Source organism: Myripristis murdjan, chromosome 18, assembly GCF_902150065.1.
Source record: "Myripristis murdjan chromosome 18, fMyrMur1.1, whole genome shotgun sequence".
NCBI lineage: Eukaryota > Metazoa > Chordata > Actinopteri > Holocentriformes > Holocentridae > Myripristis > Myripristis murdjan.
In genome coordinates this window covers 3,836,197-3,856,196 of record NC_043997.1, presented here as the reverse complement: position 1 = coordinate 3,856,196, position 20,000 = coordinate 3,836,197, and the positions used below count along the sequence as shown (strand labels likewise).

At 40.2% G+C, this 20,000-nt stretch overlaps 2 protein-coding genes across 3 annotated transcripts in view; one reads left to right on the top strand and one right to left on the bottom strand.

The window, feature by feature from the left end:
* Positions 1 to 8,184, bottom strand: part of LOC115376400 (endothelin receptor type B-like) — an 11,966-nt gene extending 3,782 nt beyond the window's left edge. The window contains exons 1-4 of the mRNA XM_030075959.1: positions 8,089 to 8,184; positions 4,616 to 5,665; positions 3,623 to 3,750; positions 2,172 to 2,370 (exon numbers count right to left, since the gene is read on the bottom strand). Coding sequence (XP_029931819.1) covers positions 2,172 to 2,370; positions 3,623 to 3,750; positions 4,616 to 5,533 — 1,245 coding nt within the window. The 5' untranslated portion in view covers positions 5,534 to 5,665; positions 8,089 to 8,184. The remainder of the gene's footprint in view (positions 1 to 2,171; positions 2,371 to 3,622; positions 3,751 to 4,615; positions 5,666 to 8,088) is intronic.
* A 7,601-nt stretch (positions 8,185 to 15,785) lies between these two features.
* ttc29 (tetratricopeptide repeat domain 29) overlaps positions 15,786 to 20,000 on the top strand; it is a 10,345-nt gene continuing 6,130 nt past the window's right edge. For both annotated transcript variants that reach the window (XM_030075973.1, XM_030075974.1), the window contains exons 1-3: positions 15,786 to 15,902; positions 18,937 to 19,055; positions 19,177 to 19,257. In XM_030075973.1, coding sequence (XP_029931833.1) covers positions 18,955 to 19,055; positions 19,177 to 19,257 — 182 coding nt within the window. In that variant the 5' untranslated portion in view covers positions 15,786 to 15,902; positions 18,937 to 18,954. The remainder of the gene's footprint in view (positions 15,903 to 18,936; positions 19,056 to 19,176; positions 19,258 to 20,000) is intronic.

The following is a 20,000-nucleotide window of genomic DNA, read 5'->3' as shown; positions in this document are numbered from 1 at the left end:
TGTGGAACCGCTGGGTCACTCCAAGCTGCCATTATTACTCATTTGCCTTGCCAGATTGAAAGTTTTTATTAAACAAGCAGTGAAATTAAACATTTTCATGGTTCACCGCTCAGCGATTTTCAGAGCTTCCTATTGGATGTGGTGCTATTGATCTGGCACCGTGCTGCACCGTGATTGACTTGGAGCTACACACCTTCTGCCCAAAGGCCGACGCCCAGAAGAGTCCCGTGCTCAGCAAAACAAGAAAATCCAGGCAGTGGGCAGGGTCTCTGCAGACACACACACCAACACACACCTCTAGCGGCTCACAAGCCATAAATAAGAGGGATTGATGTTGTATGAGCATATACGTTTTTTTAGGAAAATCAAATCCCGCTCATTCTGTAAGCATGTCCAGAGACTGCTAGATTCACACCACGGGACGGCTGACTCATTCTCAGGTTCGAGCCCGGAGCCAAGTGTGTTTAGACCTCGAGACACACTCAGACATAAACAGGAAACAATGTTCTCAGTCATCTGCGTTAAAGAGACCTCGCCCTGCAGCACGACAACAAACAGATCATGGAAATGGACCGCAGAAAGGAGACCAATGATGTGGTCTCACCCGGCAGACCACACCAACTCTCAACCTGCTGAAGGTTCCTTGAGCAAGACTACGACTCCCTCCCAGCTCCACAACCTCACCTCTGATCTCTGACCTCTGACCTCTGACCTCTTAGCTCTCTGTGGAGGGACCAACAATAAAAAGAATTTCCCCACAGGGATCAATAGACGACAGCATCATTAATAATGAGTTTGCACTCCACAAACACACACAGAGGGTTCTTCAGTTGTTCTTGAGGTTAGGTTAGGGATGTGGTGCCAAACCATAATGAATCAAAGAAGATCTCCATTTTGTGAAAAACACAAACTGAAGCATTTTTTTTTTTTTTTTTGCATGTAATAGAACTGAGTATAGTAAATGTAAAAAGTGAGTTCAGATTAGTCTGTCAGGAAAGACTGAGGTCATTATTTCGTGGCACTTTCTGACATGGAAATTCAGTTTCAGAAGGTAAACACTAAATCATACCCCTTTAAAAAAAATTATAAATTGTTCATACTTGTCTGAAAAGAAAAACTGAACTGGAACATTTGTGTGACACAGACTGATAACAATATGAGGAAACTGTCTATAATTTATTGCTAAATTAGAGTTCAAAAGGATGTTGTTGCTCAACGCTGCTGACTGTGTTTCTTCTTTCCCCCAGAATAGTTCTGCGTGGACCGATCTGATCATGGTGCTATGGAGAGCCTTTTTAATAATGGTTCTTTATGGCACTGAAAAGGTTTCTACCATGGCACAAGCCTAATGCTGATAATGATATATGGGTGAAGCAAAATAATACAGAGCAACAAAATACAGAAAAAATACAGATTAAAAAAAATTAATAATAGGGAATATTAACATAACACAACTGTGAAGTAACAAGTAAATGATGAGTGAGATAAAATAAAATAAAATATACAAAATAAAATAAAAAAGGAAAATTAAATATACAAAATTTAACTTAATTTAAAAATTAAAATAAAATATACAAAATAAAATAAAATAAATGAAACAAAACAACATGAAATATAAAAAAAACAGATGGCAAATTATTTAAAGGTAAAATCCCACATTTTGAAGTGAGACTATATGGGAACGTCAGTGCAAATTTCCCAGTTTACGCATGTGTCTACATGAAAGGGTTCTTTATGGCACCCAGAAGGGTCCTGGTTTGATACAGGCCTTATGGTGCTAAACAGAACCCTGTTTTTTAAGAGTGTGCAGGTCAGGTTTATAGTAACTGGCAGTGACGTCTTATCTGAAGTGGTGTGCTACCAACAAGTCATCAGCTGAGATTCCTATCAACACACTGATGTAAACACACATGCTATACACACACACACACACACGTACACACCCTCACTTATGTGTATACACTCCACTCTCCCTTCCTCTCTCACACACACAGTTTCTCTTTACTTGTCATCCTCACTCTCTCTCTGGTCCTCGCATGTAAACACACACACGCGCTCACATACTTTAAACACACTGTCACACACCTCATACAGTAAACAAGGACTCAAATACATTCATACACACACACACACATACAAACACACACACACACACACACACACACACTCACAGTCATGAAGGGTGTGGTGGGCTGCAGCATGCACGTCGTCAGCGACATGTTCCTGTACTCGAACTTGATCAAGTTGAAGCCGACGGCCTCAGGAACAGCCAGCACCACCGACAGCACCCAGATCACCATGATCTCCACCGCTGTTACCGTGGGAACACCCGTCCCCTGCACCCGAGACCAGGATGCCACCGCGCGGTACCTGTGAGGGAGGGGGGCGGGGGTCTCTTAGTTTGTATAAACAAATAAAATGTGCATAGAACAGCTGATGACATCCTACGAGTCACATGACTTTCCAGAAGTGTCCTGACAGTTTGTGAATCCCTTGTTGATCTTGGACTTGGATCTTCCAGAAAAGTTTCACAATGTTCTAGCATCTCCTCAGCTTTCCAACGGCCCGGCGATGTCCTCCAGCCTTCAGAACACCTCAGCTTACTTACGGCACCCATGCAGCTTTCATTCTAGAGAATCTAGAGTCCTGTGCTGTGTGTATATAGATCTTTTGGAACGCTTTAAAAACCTCACGACATTCTGGAATAACACCATTACAAAACCCCTCAGCCCATTGCGGGAATGTTCAGGACATTCAGGTTGAACTTGTGGTGCTCTAGAGCTACCCACGAAACTCTAGAACCTCTAGAACATATCTAGAGTCCCCGTAATATTCTAAAACCTTGACAAAAAAAAATGAGAAAAGCCCCTTGTACCACCCCAGGATTGTCAAATAATATTCAAGAACTTTCTGAGTGTGTTTAGAACCACTGTGCCATTCTAGAACCATTTAAGATTCTAGCGACCCGTATTGCATCACATAGAACATTTGGAACCCGTTAAAACCCTCAAAACATTCTGAAATAACCCCAACATTACAAAACCCCATTAGGTTGCAGGAACACCTCAGAACAACCCGAGTGTTCAGGACATTCAGGATGAACTGGTAATGTTCTAGAACTCCCCGCAGTACTCTAGAACCTCTAGAATATATATCTAAAATGTGTGGAATATTCCAAAACCTAGAACCACTGTACCATTCTAGAACCACTGAACCCCCTACATCCCCGCATTGCCTTACATAAAACATTTGGAACGCATTAAAATCCTCAAAACGTTCTGGAATAACCCCAAGATTACAAGACCTGACTACATCTTAGAAACGTTCAGGACATTCAGTAATGGTAATGTTCCAAACGTTTTTGGACAGCTTCAGCATTCAGAATATTATTTATTCTGAACTAAATGTTACCAAAACACTGATGCAGAACCAAACTAGTAGAACTTGTAGAACCATGTCTTCACACTGATGGATTCACACCAGCTGCTAACTATTTAAGAACAGCTACTGCATGTAAGGGCAGGGGAAACAACAATGGTGGTACCTTGCTCTATCCAGTGAACTAAACAGGGAATTGAACTACTAACCCCAACATTAATGTGTGTGTGTGTGTGTGTGTCACCTGTCCACGCTGAGGGCACACAGGTTGAGGACGGTGATGCCGACTGAGGCTTTCTGCAGGAAGGGAAACAGCTTGCAGAGGTACAGACCGACCACACTGTCTGCAAATGGCCAGCGCATGGCCAGCAGCTGCGCACACACACACACACACACACACACACACACACACACACACACACACACACACAGTGAGAGACAGAACACCAATAAGCCATTAGCAGAAGAACAACACAGTGCAGCTGTAGCCTACATCTGTGCATGAATTTGTGTGTCTGTCTGTGTGTGTGTGTGTGTGTGTGTGTGTGTGTTATCACAGTCAGAGGGCTATTTTAGGTCTGTTATCAATGTAACACTCAACCTACTGACTGTCTGAGACACACAACACACACAACTAGCATGGACGGAGGTTAAGTGTTTTCTAACCCATAATGCAGTTCTGTTGCAGTAATCTCTGAAGTACCTGTCTGGTTATTACCTTCAGTATTACAACATCTGCTCAAAACAGCAGTGACCTGGTGAAAGGTACGTAAATCAACTTTTAGTTTTAGATTATTCAGCTTTGTGAGTAGAATAAATCCACCTGATGCAACAATAACCGATCGTGTCATTCTTGCATTTTGACCAGTTGTGTTTGACGGGTAAGAGTGTTTTTAAAGATGCTTTTAAAACTATGGAATGGCAGAGCGACATGCACAACTTTTTTCCTCATGATATTTTTCAATGCATTTAGAAACCTTCACTCTGTATATTCCACCAAGTGCGATTATAGTGGAGACATATCAAGGAAATTTTACTTCTTTTTCCATTAATTTACATTGTAGGTGTTGACAAGTGTAAAACCAAATCAAACTACACTAAACTAAAGAAACCCAGGTAAAGTTCAAGCAAAACTAAGCAACCAAGAAAGCCTAACAAAACATATAGCATTAAATAAATACATACAATAAATTTATAATATAATGATTATATTGTGTTTGAGCCCTCCTAAACAAACCTTATAGACGTTGATGGGTATGTCGATGGCGATGTAAATCAGGTCTCCCAGGGCCAGGCTGGCGATCAGGGCGTTGGGTCCGTTCCTCATGCTTTTATTTTGGTAGATGATCCTCAGCAGCGTGGCGTTTCCGACGATCCCCACGGCGAAGATCACGCAGGACAGCACCGTGTTGATGTACTTGAAGGCCGTCTTTATCGAGGTGTTGTGCAGGCAGGTGGGCGGCGGTAAGGGACGCCTCCGCACCGCCTGGGAGGAGGAGGAGGAGGAGGCGTTGTAAGAGGACGAGTGAAGGAGGGAGGAAGAGGGGTGAGACGGATGCTTTTGTCCATGTTTATGTTTCAGCATGCCCGCATGTTTGAGTTCCTTTTCTGCTCCGAGCTTCGGGGGGGACAGGGGCGCGTCCTCGGTCTCCTGCACCAGATTCGATTCTTGTCCTGGGGGTTCGATGGGGAAGTCGCCTCCCAGCCTCATCTCCAGCCACAGCGGTGCGTCAGTACCATGGAAGGTCGGACCGAGATCTGTCATCACCAGGTCGGACAGAGACGGGTCTGAGGAGAAGTTCGTCTGGCTCTGGACCGGTTCGGCGAGCGCCAAAACCACCATGGCCAGCAGAACCGGAAACAGCCTGGTAAGGGACGGGACGCCGGAACTCAGAGCTCTGGAATGGCCCGATGTGATCCTAAAACCCTTTCCGCAACCAGCCGTGGTCCTAGGGCTCATCCCGGAATCCATCGCTGTGATTCCAGGACCCCCTGTGGAACCCGCCGCTACGACTCCGTGGTCCGCACCAGGACGTCCCGCTGCGGCTTGAGGACGCCCTCCGGAACGTCGTGCCGCGATTCCCGAACTGCTTCCGGAACTTGCGTCGGTTCCAGAAGCCTCTCCGGGACCCACGGAGAAAACTCCAAAAGCCATCGGCGATCCCGACAAACGCGACTCCAGAGGACGATGGAGGTGCACGATGACGTTCAGGGGCCGAAGCGGCTGAGGACAGGAAGGTTCTGGGATGAAGTTTTACTCCACAGTGCCGAGGAGCTCTGAGGAAACCTGGGGAGCAGAACAGCGGGTCGATTAGCGAAGAGGAATTTGCAAAAGGATTGCTATTATTACTTAAAACATGGGTCTGGATCCGAGACACGTTGTGGAGTGCAGTGGGTCTGCATGCATTCAGCTCCCTGTTCATGAAAGGCCCTGCAAAATCACATAAAGATGAAACAGCTGCTCTTTCTTTGTGAGTTTCAATTGATTGTTTTTTTGTTGTTGTTGTTGTTGTTTTTCAGTGAATTATTTGGTCTCTAAACTGTCAAAAATAATGCCAAATGCTCATGGGAAGCTTTAAATTACTTCCTTAGACTGACTGGCAGCCAAAAAACTTCAATCTTAGCCTCTTAGTGATAATGGGAATCAGGCAATGCTTGGGTTTTTTACTTGATAAACGGCTAAAAAGATTCATCAATTAGTGGAATTATAATTGAACGGTTTTCTGTCAAATGACGTATCACTTCAGTGTCATTTTCAGTAATGCACAGATTTTTTTTTTGTGGTTGTGACTCATCCAGATCAGTTCTCCTTGCAACAAAAAAAAGGAAGAGAAAGCAGATTTTTAATTCCAATGAGTTGAAATAAAGGTCACATTAATGTATGGACGGGTCCCAGGCGAAAAAAGTAAATTCTGGAAATATAGAGTAGCCCCCTTGGTGTAAGTGTATAGAGAGCACAGCTTTTTCTGGCTCTTTCCATCAGTCTAATTTCAACGAACAGAGGAGCGTACTCACCTCCTGTACCCACTGCAGCCCTGGAATTATAACCCATTCACTTTCACTTACTGGAGGAAGTTTGCACACCAAAAACAGTAAAGCCGAAACACAACAACCTCAGATAGACTTCCTTTATTTAATCTGGATTAGACTCTCTGCCCTGCTGTGTCGTAAAGAAATGGCAGTTCATGGCATTTATTTGCAGAATTGATCCTGATGTGACAAAGCAAAACCGAGGTCGTGACTTTGGGCACCGAAAACAATGAAAAAGAAGCTTCTGTTCTCTGTCTTTTTTCGTTTTATCCTGTCATATGAAGCTGAAAACCTCTTGAACTTTACAGTAAATCTCTGCTGGACTTTTCCTGTGTTCACTTGTCTCTCTCTCTCTCTCTCTCTCTCTCTCTCTCTCTCTCTCTCTCTCTCTCTCTCTCTCAGTCTGTTTTGTTCTGCCGTTTCCGTTTCCTCTTGGCTTCGCCATCCGCCGCGTGAAACATAAATCTGACAGCGTCCCATCCTTTTTCCTCGACGTAAAACCATCATAAAGTTGTCAAACCTCGTTTTAACCTCCGTAGCAGCAGATTTACAGGAGCGGCCTTCCTCTCTCTCTCTCTGCGGTTCTCAACCTGCGGGTCGAAGCACCAACAGGGGACCCGCAGAACGGTTTAGGTGGCCATGGGACGATCTGAGGGGAGTTTAATAATACTACTCCATCGTGATGAATGCTTTTAATCTCAAGAAAATATTGAATTGGGGGCCAACCTCAGGCCTGGGAAGCGGAGTGTGATGTTGAACTGGGGTCGATTAGAAATAAAACACCCGGCTAAAGCAGAAGCACCAAGTTACCATGAAGAAATTTTCCTGAAGCAGAAGTTCAATTTTAGCTTTTAATATCTAACCATGTGTAAAGAACCTCATCAAAATAAATCTTACAGACATTTTTAAATTCTGCTGATTGACGTTTTCACTTGTTTTGAACGATTTACACGCTCTTCTATTGGTCTTCAGTGTCTTGTAATTTTTTTAAAAACGCTTTCAAACTGTTTCAGTGGATGGATCGTGGTCAAGCTAAAAATAAATAAATAAATAAATAAATTAAATTAAAATTAAAAAAGCTGTATTTGCTGAAATTTTGGAGATACATTTTCATTTGATGACAGCGATATCACCGAACAGTAATATCACCACAACTTGTCAGTTTATGAATGGTCATCTCTAATGGATGAGATTTGAAAAGTAACAAAGTATAATTAATCAGTCAAATTATACTGCTATACTAGTCAAACAAAAGTGAAAGTATAAAAATAAGACAGTAAATCTACTTAGTTACCTCCACTCTCGGATGTAGAAATGTGAAATACCTGGAAAGATAAATAAAAATGAATTTTGGCGTCATTGTTTATATTCCTGACTCAGGAGGTCGGCTTCACGTCCCCACGTCCAGAAAGTGTAAAAATTTAGTGAAAACTTGTGACGCTAACCCGCTGTGCTTTTGATTTTTACACTTTGTGAGCATTTTTCGCATCAGGGTCAAGTTTAAAGTTTAACCTTTTTTTTTTTTTTTTTCTTTTTTTTTTTGCATTCTTTGCATGCAGTGAATTTGACAGCCTCGTCTCAAGATGTTATGCAGCACCTTGGAAACAGCATGAAAATGAGAGTTAGGCTGTGTTGTGTGTTAAGGTGTGATTTAAATAAGAATAACATTGAAAATCTCACCGTCTTTGTATTTTCTCGTCCTTTGGAGTCTTTTATCAAATTTAAATCCTTTAAAAAAAAATCCTGCTGGTTTCCAAACACAGGAAAACAGAGAGAAAGGAGGAGGAGAGGAGGATAGGAGGAGAGGAGGAGTGACTCAGTTTGGTCTCGACTGAACTGAATAAACTCTGACTGGTGGAGCTCAGTTTGTACTCTCTCTCTCTCTCTCTCTCTCTCTCTCTCTCTCTCTCTCGCCCCTCCTCCCTCCTGCTGTCTGTATGCTCTCTCTGGCTTCCCCCTCTCTCTCCTTTTCCCTCTCTCACCCTCTTTCTCTCTCTGTTTTTTAATCTTCAGTCTTTCTTTGTTTCCTCTCTCCTTCTTTCCTCCGTCTTCCTTCCTTTCCTTCTCTCCTCTCTTTCCTCCTCCTCTCCTCTCCTATCTCTCTTTCACATCTTCTTCCCTGTCTCTTCCCCCCCTTCTCTTTTTCTCTTCTCTTTCTCCTCTTCAGTTCAGTTAATTTGTCTGAAACAAAACTGAAATCCTTTCTTTGGAAACCTGTTAACCAAATGAATTGCCAGTGATCAATAATCAAAAATGAAAACAACATCAGCGACAACACCAACACTATTTTTGGTCTACAAATGTGCATTTTTTTCTTTTGTCAGAGAGTTCAGACTTTTGATGCAAAATTTAATTTTTTTTTAGACTTTCTTAGACATGAGTCTGTGCTGCCCAACAGTAAAACTGCCTTTCCACAGACCCAAACAAGTTTTTTAAAATAAAGTTTTTTGGTCAAGTCAAGTCAAATTAACCCTGAATTCAATCCCCTGTTTTTCTTAAAAAAATATTTAAAAATCGCTACCTCGGTCTGTGATGGTGCAATTGCTGTCAGAAAACAAAGACTTTTGTAAAAAAAAAAAAAAAAAAAAAAAAAAAAAAAATGAAAAACAAGAAAAGAAAAGAAAGAAAGAAAATTTAATGTTTTGTGTTTTCCAACAAAATAACCTTTTTTTAGTCCAAAGAATCCATTTTTTAAAAGTCTTTGTCAAAGAAATAAAGGGAATTTTGATCATTGGTGATGTCTTAAGTTTTATTATCTTAACTTATTTTATCTTAACCAACAAATGAAGGAAATTGTGGTCATTGGTGATGTCTTAACTTATTTCATCTTAACTAAGAAATGAATTGAGTTGTGATAACCGGTGATGTCCTGTCTTGTCTTTACTTCACTTAGTAAGTTCTTGTCAGAGATTGTTTTTTGCAGTTCTTTATGCAGCCAAACAAGTCGACTCAGGCGGTTTCAGAGTTAAACTTCAAAGCTTCGGCGTTAAAACTCAGAGACAGTCGGAGCTTTTTAATGAAAACACAAAGAAATCAGAGGAGCCGAGAGTCACTCGTATTTACGGCTGTAGGGCCGACAGCAGCGAGTCACTCGAGTCACAAAATATAATTTTTATATGCACATAACCTCGTTTTTACTGCAACAGGAGTGCGGTTTCTCTTTCAGTTTCAAAATCTTTATAGACTTTATTTTATGTTGGAGTCTCTCTCTCCCTCTCTCTCTCTCTCTCTCTCTCTCTCTATCAGTCTGTTTCAGTGGAGTAACTTATAAACACTCACATGAAGGAAAGCTGAATTTTTACTGTCACACACACACACACACACACACACTTAATTGAAGCCAGTTTTTTCTAACTCCACTTTTTCCCCACTTGTGGACTCGTCGATAAAACAATGTCATGGAAATTGAGGCGGTAAACTTTATTGGTGCGTTTGAACACGACAAATTTGAGTTTATGGGCGTGTTTGAAGCGAAGCGATGCCAGACCTCTGCCCTCCAACAGGCCGGAGACTTCACTCGCTTTACGACGGCAGATCGACGTTTCTGCTTTTTCTGGAGATGCTTTTTGCGGAAGAAGAAGCTTTTCCATGCAGGAACATCAGACTGTAAACCAGTAGTCAGATACTTTTCACCGATTTAAAGGATTTGAGGAGTTTTTCCACCAAAAATCATTTGTGACCTGCAGTCACAAATTAAAGAGAAGTGAAATGTAAAAAAAACATGAAAGTGGTGTGTTGGGAGGTAAGGCGACGTGCCATGGTGCCACAAAAATCCACTTGGGATGGTGGATGGATCACCCCGACACAGGATTCAAGATTCAAGATTCAAGATTCAAGATTCAAGATTCAAGATCAGTTTTATTGTCATTCAGACGCCACTCCAACAGGATACAGTGCAGAACCAAATTATGTTGCAAAACAAGAAAAATAAAAACACCTTCAGCAACCGGAGTAAAATAAAGCACATCAGGTTGTTTTTTTTGTTTTTTTTTAAGAGCAATAAAAAGAAGTATAAAAAATATATATATATATAAAATGAAAATGGAATAAATCTTACAACTGATGAATAAAAACTGTTAAGAATATTGCACCTTTGTAAAAGAAAAGCATTCAAAGGGAAAGTTCCTGAGAAAAACAGATGTAGGTTCCAATTAGTTTGATTTTGATTGATTTTGAGTGTTTTTGGTACTGCCTGTAGGGGGCGCTAATTTAAGAAAATGCACATATGGTATAAATGTGTTGAAATAAGGCAGATCAGCCACGAGGAGCAAGAAAATGACATTTGATTCAAGAAAATTCGGGAAAAAAGTCGGTTAGTGCTGATTGGCTCCTCCTCTTCCTGTTTCCTGCCTCGGCCAATCAGGAAGCGCGAGGGATGGCGTTTACAGATTTTTGCTGAAATTGGTTTCTGCTCAAATAAAACTTTACAGTGTTTTTTTTTGTTTGTTTGTTTGTTTTTGGTTTAATATTCATATATCCAGGGATGGTTATGACACACACACACACACACACACACACACACACACACACTAGGCAGCAGTTGTTGGCTGAATTTCTGGCTCAAGGGCACGTGAGCTGTAGATAAGTGTGTGTAAGTACGTGTGTGTGTGTGTGTGTGTGTGTGTGGTTCAAGTCACGTAGATCCCTGGAGTGTTTATCTCTAAACTTACCGGAACAAACAACACACTCACACACACACACACACACACACACACACACACATACACACACAGAAGGAAACACACTTCTTGGGAACTACATTTTAAATATTAGCACAGAGATGAGCCGCGCCGGGGTCAAAGGTCAGGGCGAGCGCGGGCTGGAGCGAGGCTGACAGGAGGTCAAAGGTCACCGCTGTCTCCTCTGGACGTTCTCCATCTTCTGATAAAACACAGGCGACAATGAGGGAGACAGGCATGAACACACACACACACACACACACACACACCCACACAGACACACACACACACAAAGACACACACACACACACACACACACACACACACACACACACACACACACCGTCCCAGCTGTCCTTGGTCTTAACGGAGCCTAAACGAGGACAATGACCTGCCAGTCAAACTGCAGACACACAAATAGAGGAGCAGAAGAAGAAGAAGGACGACGGGACAAATTTAGACTTGTTTTAACTTTGGGGCCGAAACAACAAATAAACATGAAGAGAAGGAAAAAAAATAAGAGGACAAAATAAGAAAGACATGAGAAAGTTGTAAAAATAAAAAAAATAAAATAAAAAATTAACAAAAATAAGAAGAAAACATTAAAAAAACATATTTATACAAGATACACATGATGCATATACTTTTTTGCAATTAGGATTAATGCACATGTTTATAGATGTTGTACATACAGTATTTTGTTACACATTCCTAATTCAAATATTTTTATGTTTCTTGTTCCTCTTTCTATTTCTTCTAATTTCACTTAAGCTTATAGTATTTTAGCGACTGCAACTGACTTCCTTTCCCCTCGGGGATCAATAAAGTATTTCTGATTCTGATTCTGGTTCTGATTCTTATTCTGATTCTTGTTCTGATTCTGATTTTGATTCTTGTTCTGATTCTGATTCTTGTTCTGATTCTGGTTCTTGTTCTGATTCTTGTTCTGATTCTGGTTCTGATTCTGGTTCTTGTTCTGATTCTGATTCTTTTTCTGATTCTGATTCTTGCTCTGATTCTGATTCTTGTTCTGATTCATGTTCTGATACTGTTTCTTGTTCTGATTCTGGTTCCGATTCTGGTTCTGATTCTGATTCTGATTCTGATTCTGGTTCTTGTTCTGATTCTGATTCTTGTTCTTGTTCTGATTCTGATTCTTTTTCTGATTCTGATTCTTGCTCTGATTCTGATTCTTGTTCTGATTCTGATTCTGATTTTTGTTCTTATTCTTGTTCTGATTCTTGTTCTTGTTCTGATTCTGATTCTGATTCTAATTATTTTTCTGATTCTGATTCTTGCTCTGATTCTGATTCTTGTTCTGATTCTGATTCTTGTTCTGATTCTTGTTCTGATTCTGATTCTGATTCTGATTCTGATTCTTGTTCTTGTTCTGATTCTGATTCTTTTTCTGATTCTGATTCTTGCTCTGATTCTGATTCTTGTTCTGATTCTGATTCTGGTTCTGATTCTTGTTCTGATTCTGATTCTGATTCTGGTTCTTGCTCTGATTCTGATTCCGATTTTTGTTCTGATTCTTGTTCTGTTTCTGTTTCTGATTCTGACTCTGACTCTGATTCTGATTCTGACTCTGACTGATTCTGATTCTTGTTCTGATTCTGATTCTGATTCTGAAATTAACCCAGCTCTCTCATGTTAAAGTCCTGGTTCAGGTTGACCCGTCCTCATGTGGCCCTCTTCACTCTTTACATCAGCCTGCTGTTCTTCACAGTGACTGCACTTTAAAAGGTGACTGTGGGTCATAATGAGCTGCAGCACAAACGATCTCTGGGGTCGTTTTTTTTTTTTTTTGCCGTTCCCGGGCGGTCTCATTCCTGCACTGCGCTTCCCGGACATCAAACAAACACTGACACGACGTGGGCGGTCCGATTCTGGAGGACAGAGATGACAATGCAGGAAAGCAGACGAGTTATTAAAACATACAAGGCCGGAGGTTGGAGATAACTGACGGTGTGACTCACAAAGTCCAACAAAAACAAGAAAACCCTCTGCAGAACATGACGGAGCAGCGAAGAGAAGAGACTCCTGCTGCCTAGAGTTTATATGTTGGAAATAACTTCATACATCATATGACCATGTATCTCACACACACACACACACACACACACACACACACACACACACTCCCATTATTCCTTTGATCCCAGGACAATGGAAGCAGAGGATCAGTGTTACTATGAATATCCTCCCTCTAATATAATTAATGCCTTGTTTTTTTTTTCTTCATAATGGTATTTTAATGTGAGGTGTGTGACCTCACAGCTGCACCAACACACACCACATAGCTCCTCTAATTCACTGCTGATACCACGGCTAATAATACTAATAATCATAATCATAATACCAAAAGTGTGGTCTTAGTAGTAGCAATAGTAGTAGAAGTAGCAGTATAAGTCATAGTAATATTACATGTAGTAGTACTAGTCAATGTCAAGTCAAATTTATTTATATAGCACATTTCATACGGCAGGCGTAAACTCAATGTGCTTAAAAGCAAGTAAAGATCATACATGACAAGAATATATAACATTACATTAACACTGCATATATAAAACAAATCAGATAAAACATAAAATAAGAAGATGTTACATACATAAAAATATATAAAATCATATAAGAACATATAAGACAGCATAAAAAATTAAAAAGTGAGAAGGTATTAAAATAAGAGAGTATGGTAAGAAGAGTACTAGTAGTAATGGGCTTAATAATAGGAGGAGGAGGAGGAGCAGTAGCAGCAGCAGCAGCAGTAGTAGTTGTCGTAGTAATAATAATCTTTTTTTCCACTTTTATTATTTTTATTAAGGTTTTCAATTCAATCCAATCAACCAAGAAATAAAAAAAGGAGCAACATGTTGCCAGACGTCACTTTATAAATTACAGTTTCATTTTACAGAGGAGGAGGCAAACATAAATCATAACAATAATATCAGCAGATATTATTGTTAAACAGAAGATAAAATAAAGTGAAAAAAGTGGAATTTTCCACCCCTTTCTTATATCTCATATGATGGGATCTTACACTTAATTTCTTAGTTTTTTGCCCCCTCATCTCTCCTCTGCTTACTTTTCTCAATAATAATCTTAAATAGGATTAGGCCTGACAGTAGTGGTAGCAGAGTGTGTGTGTGTGTGTGTGTGTGTGTGTGTGTGTCACTCCTCTGCTCTGCTGGGAAACGGGTAAAAGGTGGTTTCATATGCAGCTCTGTGCTGGTTAATGGACAAATTACACTGCAGACTAATTAGCAGCACAAGAACAAACAAAGCAAACGCAGCGAGTCAAGTGGGACTGATCAAACCCAGACTGGTGGTAAACTGATGAAATACGCAACAGGAAGCTGAACATACACACACACACACACACTCAGAGAACACACACCGCTTTATTAACACCACCGGGTTTTTGAAGTGACAAAGTGACACATCCACAAACCCTGAGAGGAAAACAAACCGCAGAGTTTCCATGTGAGCTGCGGCGAGAAGCAGAGCAGGAGAACATCAGCAGCTGCATTTAAAAAATATATTAATGAGAATTTAAAAAAGAAAGAATAAATGCATAAATAAAAACAGACCTTTATCATTATCAAAGCACAGTAGATCATATAATGTTAGGTTTGCAATCTAAAAACAAGAACAACAAAAACAAATAAATATATAAATGAAAATAGACCCTTACCATTTAAAGGAACAGTAGACCATACAACATTAGGTTTGCAATCAAAAAAGTGGGTAAATACAAAAATGAATAAATAAATAAATAATATTTTTACTTAATAATTTAAAGAAAGAACAGTACACCATATAATTTTTTTTAGATTTTTTTTAGATTGCAAACTGAACATTTGCAAAAAAAAAAAAAAAAAAACACATCAGAATAAATCAAAAAATCAATAAATAAAAATATACTTTTACCATTAAAAAAAGAACAGTAGACTGTATAATGTTAGGTTTGCAATCTCAAAAAATAAATGCATAAATAAAAAAAAAAAAAAAAAACACAAGATGTCAAGCAGTTTCCATGAACTTTCCCTGTCACAGATTTAAATAGATTTATTCAAAATACAAATATTATTCCAATAATAACAATAATAATACCAAGCATCAGTGATATTAGTGATATCGGGGAGGTGAGGTGCCTGCGCAGAGCCAAAAGGATCCTAAAAAGACAACACCCACCCCAGCCACAGCCTGTTCACCCTGCTGCCATCAGGCAAAAGATACAGAAGTATCTGCTGCCGTACCACCAGACTACAGAGCAGCTTCTTCCCTCAGGCTGTGAGACTAAATGCACCATCTGCACTCCTCCATGTTTAATAATTTTATTTTTTATACAATCAATTAATCAATCAAGAGGGAACCACACTTTAATTTCATTATTCGACCTGTTGTATAATGACAAATAAACTTCCTTGTATCCTTGTATCCTTGTAACAGGAGCAGCTGAGGAGTTCACTTAAACAACTGGACATCACCTCTTTTTTTTTTTTTTATTCAGGTTTATTTTTCAGATCGGTCTCTAGTATTTTCAGAATAACCTCATTACAACATTAGTGATTAATATCATTTGTGTTTTTTGATTAATTTGATTTCTGTTTAAGTTTGTGTGACAGAGCCCTGGTTCGCTGTGAACGGAACGAGGCCGAGCGGGCGCAGGCTCCGTGCTCGTGCTCAGTGTTGGAACGCGGCCCAGAGGGAGGGGCGGGGAGGCCCGTTGCCATGGCGACCACACGGCGCAGGAACAAACCGTCAAAGTTTTCAGCCGGATCGGCGTTTTAACTTCAAAAGTCTGAGCTGACGGTAGGACTTTAGTTTGTCTTTTCTCTGTTTAAGGACGGAGCCAGCGAACAGAAAGGCATAAAAATATGTTTATAGGTTTTATTTGACAGTTTCGGAGAGGTTTTGTGTTTGAAGCTCAGGTGTCGCTGTTGACGTGAAGCCTAGCTAACAGTTAGCTGGCTTTCTGTTTAGAGAAAGTCCAGTTTTCATGTTTTATTTTCACAGACAAACCTGATAAAAGGTCTTTTTCTATGTGTGAAATATTTTCAGATATGTCGACAGATGTAAGAAGAGCAAAAGCCAAGCAAATGCTTCGTATCACCTGCTAATTTCACTAATTTAGCACCAACCTGAAGAGAACACTGTAGAATGTTAGACCCAGTTTACATACAGAGCAGACCCACTGAGCACACACTGTCACTGCTAGTTTATCTGACTATACTGTACTGTATTGAGACTGGATATACATTATATCATATATACAGTACAGGCCAAAAGTTTGGACACACCTTCTCATTCAATGCGTTTTCTTTATTTTCATGACTATTTACATTGTAGATTCTCACTGAAGGAATCAAAACTATGAATGAACACATGTGGAGTTATGTACTTAACAAAAAAAGGTGAAATAACTGAAAACATGTTTTATATTCTAGTTTCTTCAAAATAGCCACCCTTTGCTCTGATTACTGCTTTGCACACTCTTGGCATTCTCTCGATGAGCTTCAAGAGGTAGTCACCTGAAATGGTTTTCACTTCACAGGTGTGCCTTATCAGGGTTAATTAGTGGAATTTCTTGCTTTATCAATGGGGTTGGGACCATCAGTTGTGTTGTGCAGAAGTCAGGTTACTACACAGCCGACAGCCCTATTGGACAACTGTTAAAATTCATATTGTGGCAAGAACCAATCAGCTAACTAAAGAAAAACGAGTGGCCATCATTACTTTAAGAAATGAAGGTCAGTCAGTCCGGAAAATTGCAAAAACTTTAAATGTGTCCCCAAGTGGAGTCGCAAAAACCATCAAGCGCTACAACGAAACTGGCACACATGAGGACCGACCCAGGAAAGGAAGACCAAGAGTCACCTCTGCTTCTGAGGACAAGTTTATCCGAGTCACCAACCTCAGAAATCGCAAGTTAACAGCAGCTCAGATCAGATACCAGATAAATGCCACACAGAGTTCTAGCAGCAGACCCATCTCTAGAACAACTGTTAAGAGGAGACTGTGCCAATCAGGCCTTCATGGTCAAATAGCTGCTAGGAAACCACTGCTAAGGAGAGGCAACAAGCAGAAGAGATTTGTTTGGGCCAAGAAACACAAGGAATGGACATTAGACCAGTGGAAATCTGTGCTTTGGTCTGATGAGTCCAAATTTGAGATCTTTGGTTCCAACCGCCGTGTCTTTGTGAGACGCAGAAAAGGTGAACGGATGGATTCCACATGCCTGGTTCCCACTGTGAAGCATGGAGGAGGAGGTGTGATGGTGTGGGGGTGTTTTGCTGGTGACACTGTTGGGGATTTATTCAAAATTGAAGGCACACTGAACCAGCATGGCTAACACAGCATCCTGCAGCGACATGCCATCCCATCCGGTTTGCGTTTAGTTGGACCATCATTTATTTTTCAACAGGACAATGAGCCCAAACACACCTCCAGGCTGTGTAAGGGCTATTTGACCAAGAAGGAGAGTGATGGAGTGCTGCGGCAGATGACCTGGCCTCCACAGTCACCGGACCTGAACCCAATCCAGATGGTTTGGGGTGAGCTGGACCGCAGAGTGAAGGCAAAGGGGCCAACAAGTGCTAAACACCTCTGGGAACTCCTTCAAGACTGTTGGAAAACCATTTCAGGTGACTACCTCTTGAAGCTCATGGAGAGAATGCCAAGAGTGTGCAAAGCAGTAATCAGAGCAAAGGGTGGCTATTTTGAAGAAACTAGAATATAAAACATGTTTTCAGTTATTTCACCTTTTTTTGTTAAGTACATAACTCCACATGTGTTCATTCATAGTTTTGATTCCTTCAGTGAGAATCTACAATGTAAATAGTCATGAAAATAAAGAAAATGCATTGAATGAGAAGGTGTGTCCAAACTTTTGGCCTGTACTGTATATATATAATAGAAATTATTTTGCATCACATATTATCACACTAAACAGAGAAGTAGAGTAAAATAAAATGAATTAACCCTATAAAGCCATTTGTATCATATATGATACACATTTTCAATTCCGTTTTTCATTTTCAGTTTAATCAATACTTGACCAAAATACTGTTGTATACCTTTGGACACTTCCCCTGTTCACCCTGGACCATACCATTGGCACTTCAAGTACATATCATATATCATACACCAGAAAGGTCATGTAATAACATATTTTTTGATTTTTCTTTTTTTATATATATTTATATTGTTATAGGACTAAATAAAGGGTTCAATTTCAAAAAATTGGAATTTTCTGCCAATTCTTTCATAGTTCAGGCTTCATAGGGTTAAGAGAAAATGATGAATAAATTATCTAATATAATGTTGGCCAAAGATACTAAAGGTGAAATATAACCTGAATAGTTCTGATGAACTTTTTTCACTTTTTTCACATCATGGTCTAACATCTCTCTCTCTCTCCCTCTCTCCTCTTGACTATACTGTAGTTTATTTGATTCTATTTCCTTGTAATCAATTTTTTATTCAACTTTAATTATCCCAGTGGAGGAACAGTTTAATTGCAGCTGCAAGCAATAACAAGATACAGTGAGCAAAAACTGAACGTTACATAGAATAGAATAGACGCTGTGTAATGTAAACTTGTATCACAACAGTATATTAAAAAAAAACGTATGCAGTATGTTTAAATATTGTATATATCCTATAAAGACACACACACAGTCTGCAGGTTGCCTAAAGTCACAGCAGACTGAAATGGAAACACGGGGAAAAAATGAAATATCAAAATGTACTAAAAAAAAAGGCTTGGGGCTTTGCAGTAGACTAGCTGAATTTCCAGCGTGTCATGTGACCAGGAAGTGACCAGCGTGCTTCCTGTCCTGCTCAGGTTGATTGACAGCTGAGGATGAGTTCGGCGGCGGCGGCGGCACCGCGGCGGCCCGAGCCGTTTCTGCCGCAGATCAACATCAACAAGAGCAGAAAAGACAGCGGCAGCCCTCAGCTCCGGTACACACACAGCCCACACAACACCGTTTACCAGGCAACAACCTCATGAAGAGCTGCTGCTGAGACTGTGTGTGTGTGTGTGTGTGTGTGTGTGTGTGTTTGTGTGTGTGTGTGTTGACAGAAGGCTGAAGAAGGTGAAGGACTCGGTCCAGACTGCATCAGCCCAGACGGCACAAACAATCTCCGAGGAAGATGTTGCGCTGTGAGTTTGGTCTCCATGGTAACCAGCTGGGTAGCACTGTTGGATCCTCATGCAAAAAAAGAGAACACAATCAGGGCTGCAACTAATTACTTTTAATCATTTAGCATATAAAGTGTGAAAAACGTCCAATGGGAGGTGATCAGAGTTCAAAGTGACGTCTTCAAACATCCTCCTCACTCTGAGCAGCAGCTGAAAAAAACAAAGTATTAACTTCATAAAGATGTAAACAGAGAAAAGTAAGACGATCACAGCATGTTAGTGAAGCTGGAGTCAGACAGCGGTTGGTGTTTTTACTGGATCAGTGGCTAAAACCAGTCATCAGTTATCAGTATTATGATCATTACAATCAGTTTTTTGTGGATCAGTAACACACACACCATTCAGTTGTCATTACTCATTTCTGTTGTAATGACGTTGCTGCCCTGATGCTGTGTGTTTCTGTGTGAATTATCTTTTTTATTTTTAAATCAAAATTTTTACTCCAAAAAAAAAAAAAAAAAAATCACAGCAGTAGGAAGAAATTTAAACTTTAAACCCATCAGGATGGAAACAAATCATGATGTGGCTGTGATGCGTTCAGGGTCCTTACACTGCCTGGAAAATGTATGAAAAAGCATGGAAGATGATTTTGATCATTTCCAGGTCTGGATGAGTATGGAAAAAGAAGAGAGAGTATGAAGTTTCCAGCTATTCTTGTATTTACAGTCTTCCAAAAAGAAGTGTAATTCAGAAATTGCAATATA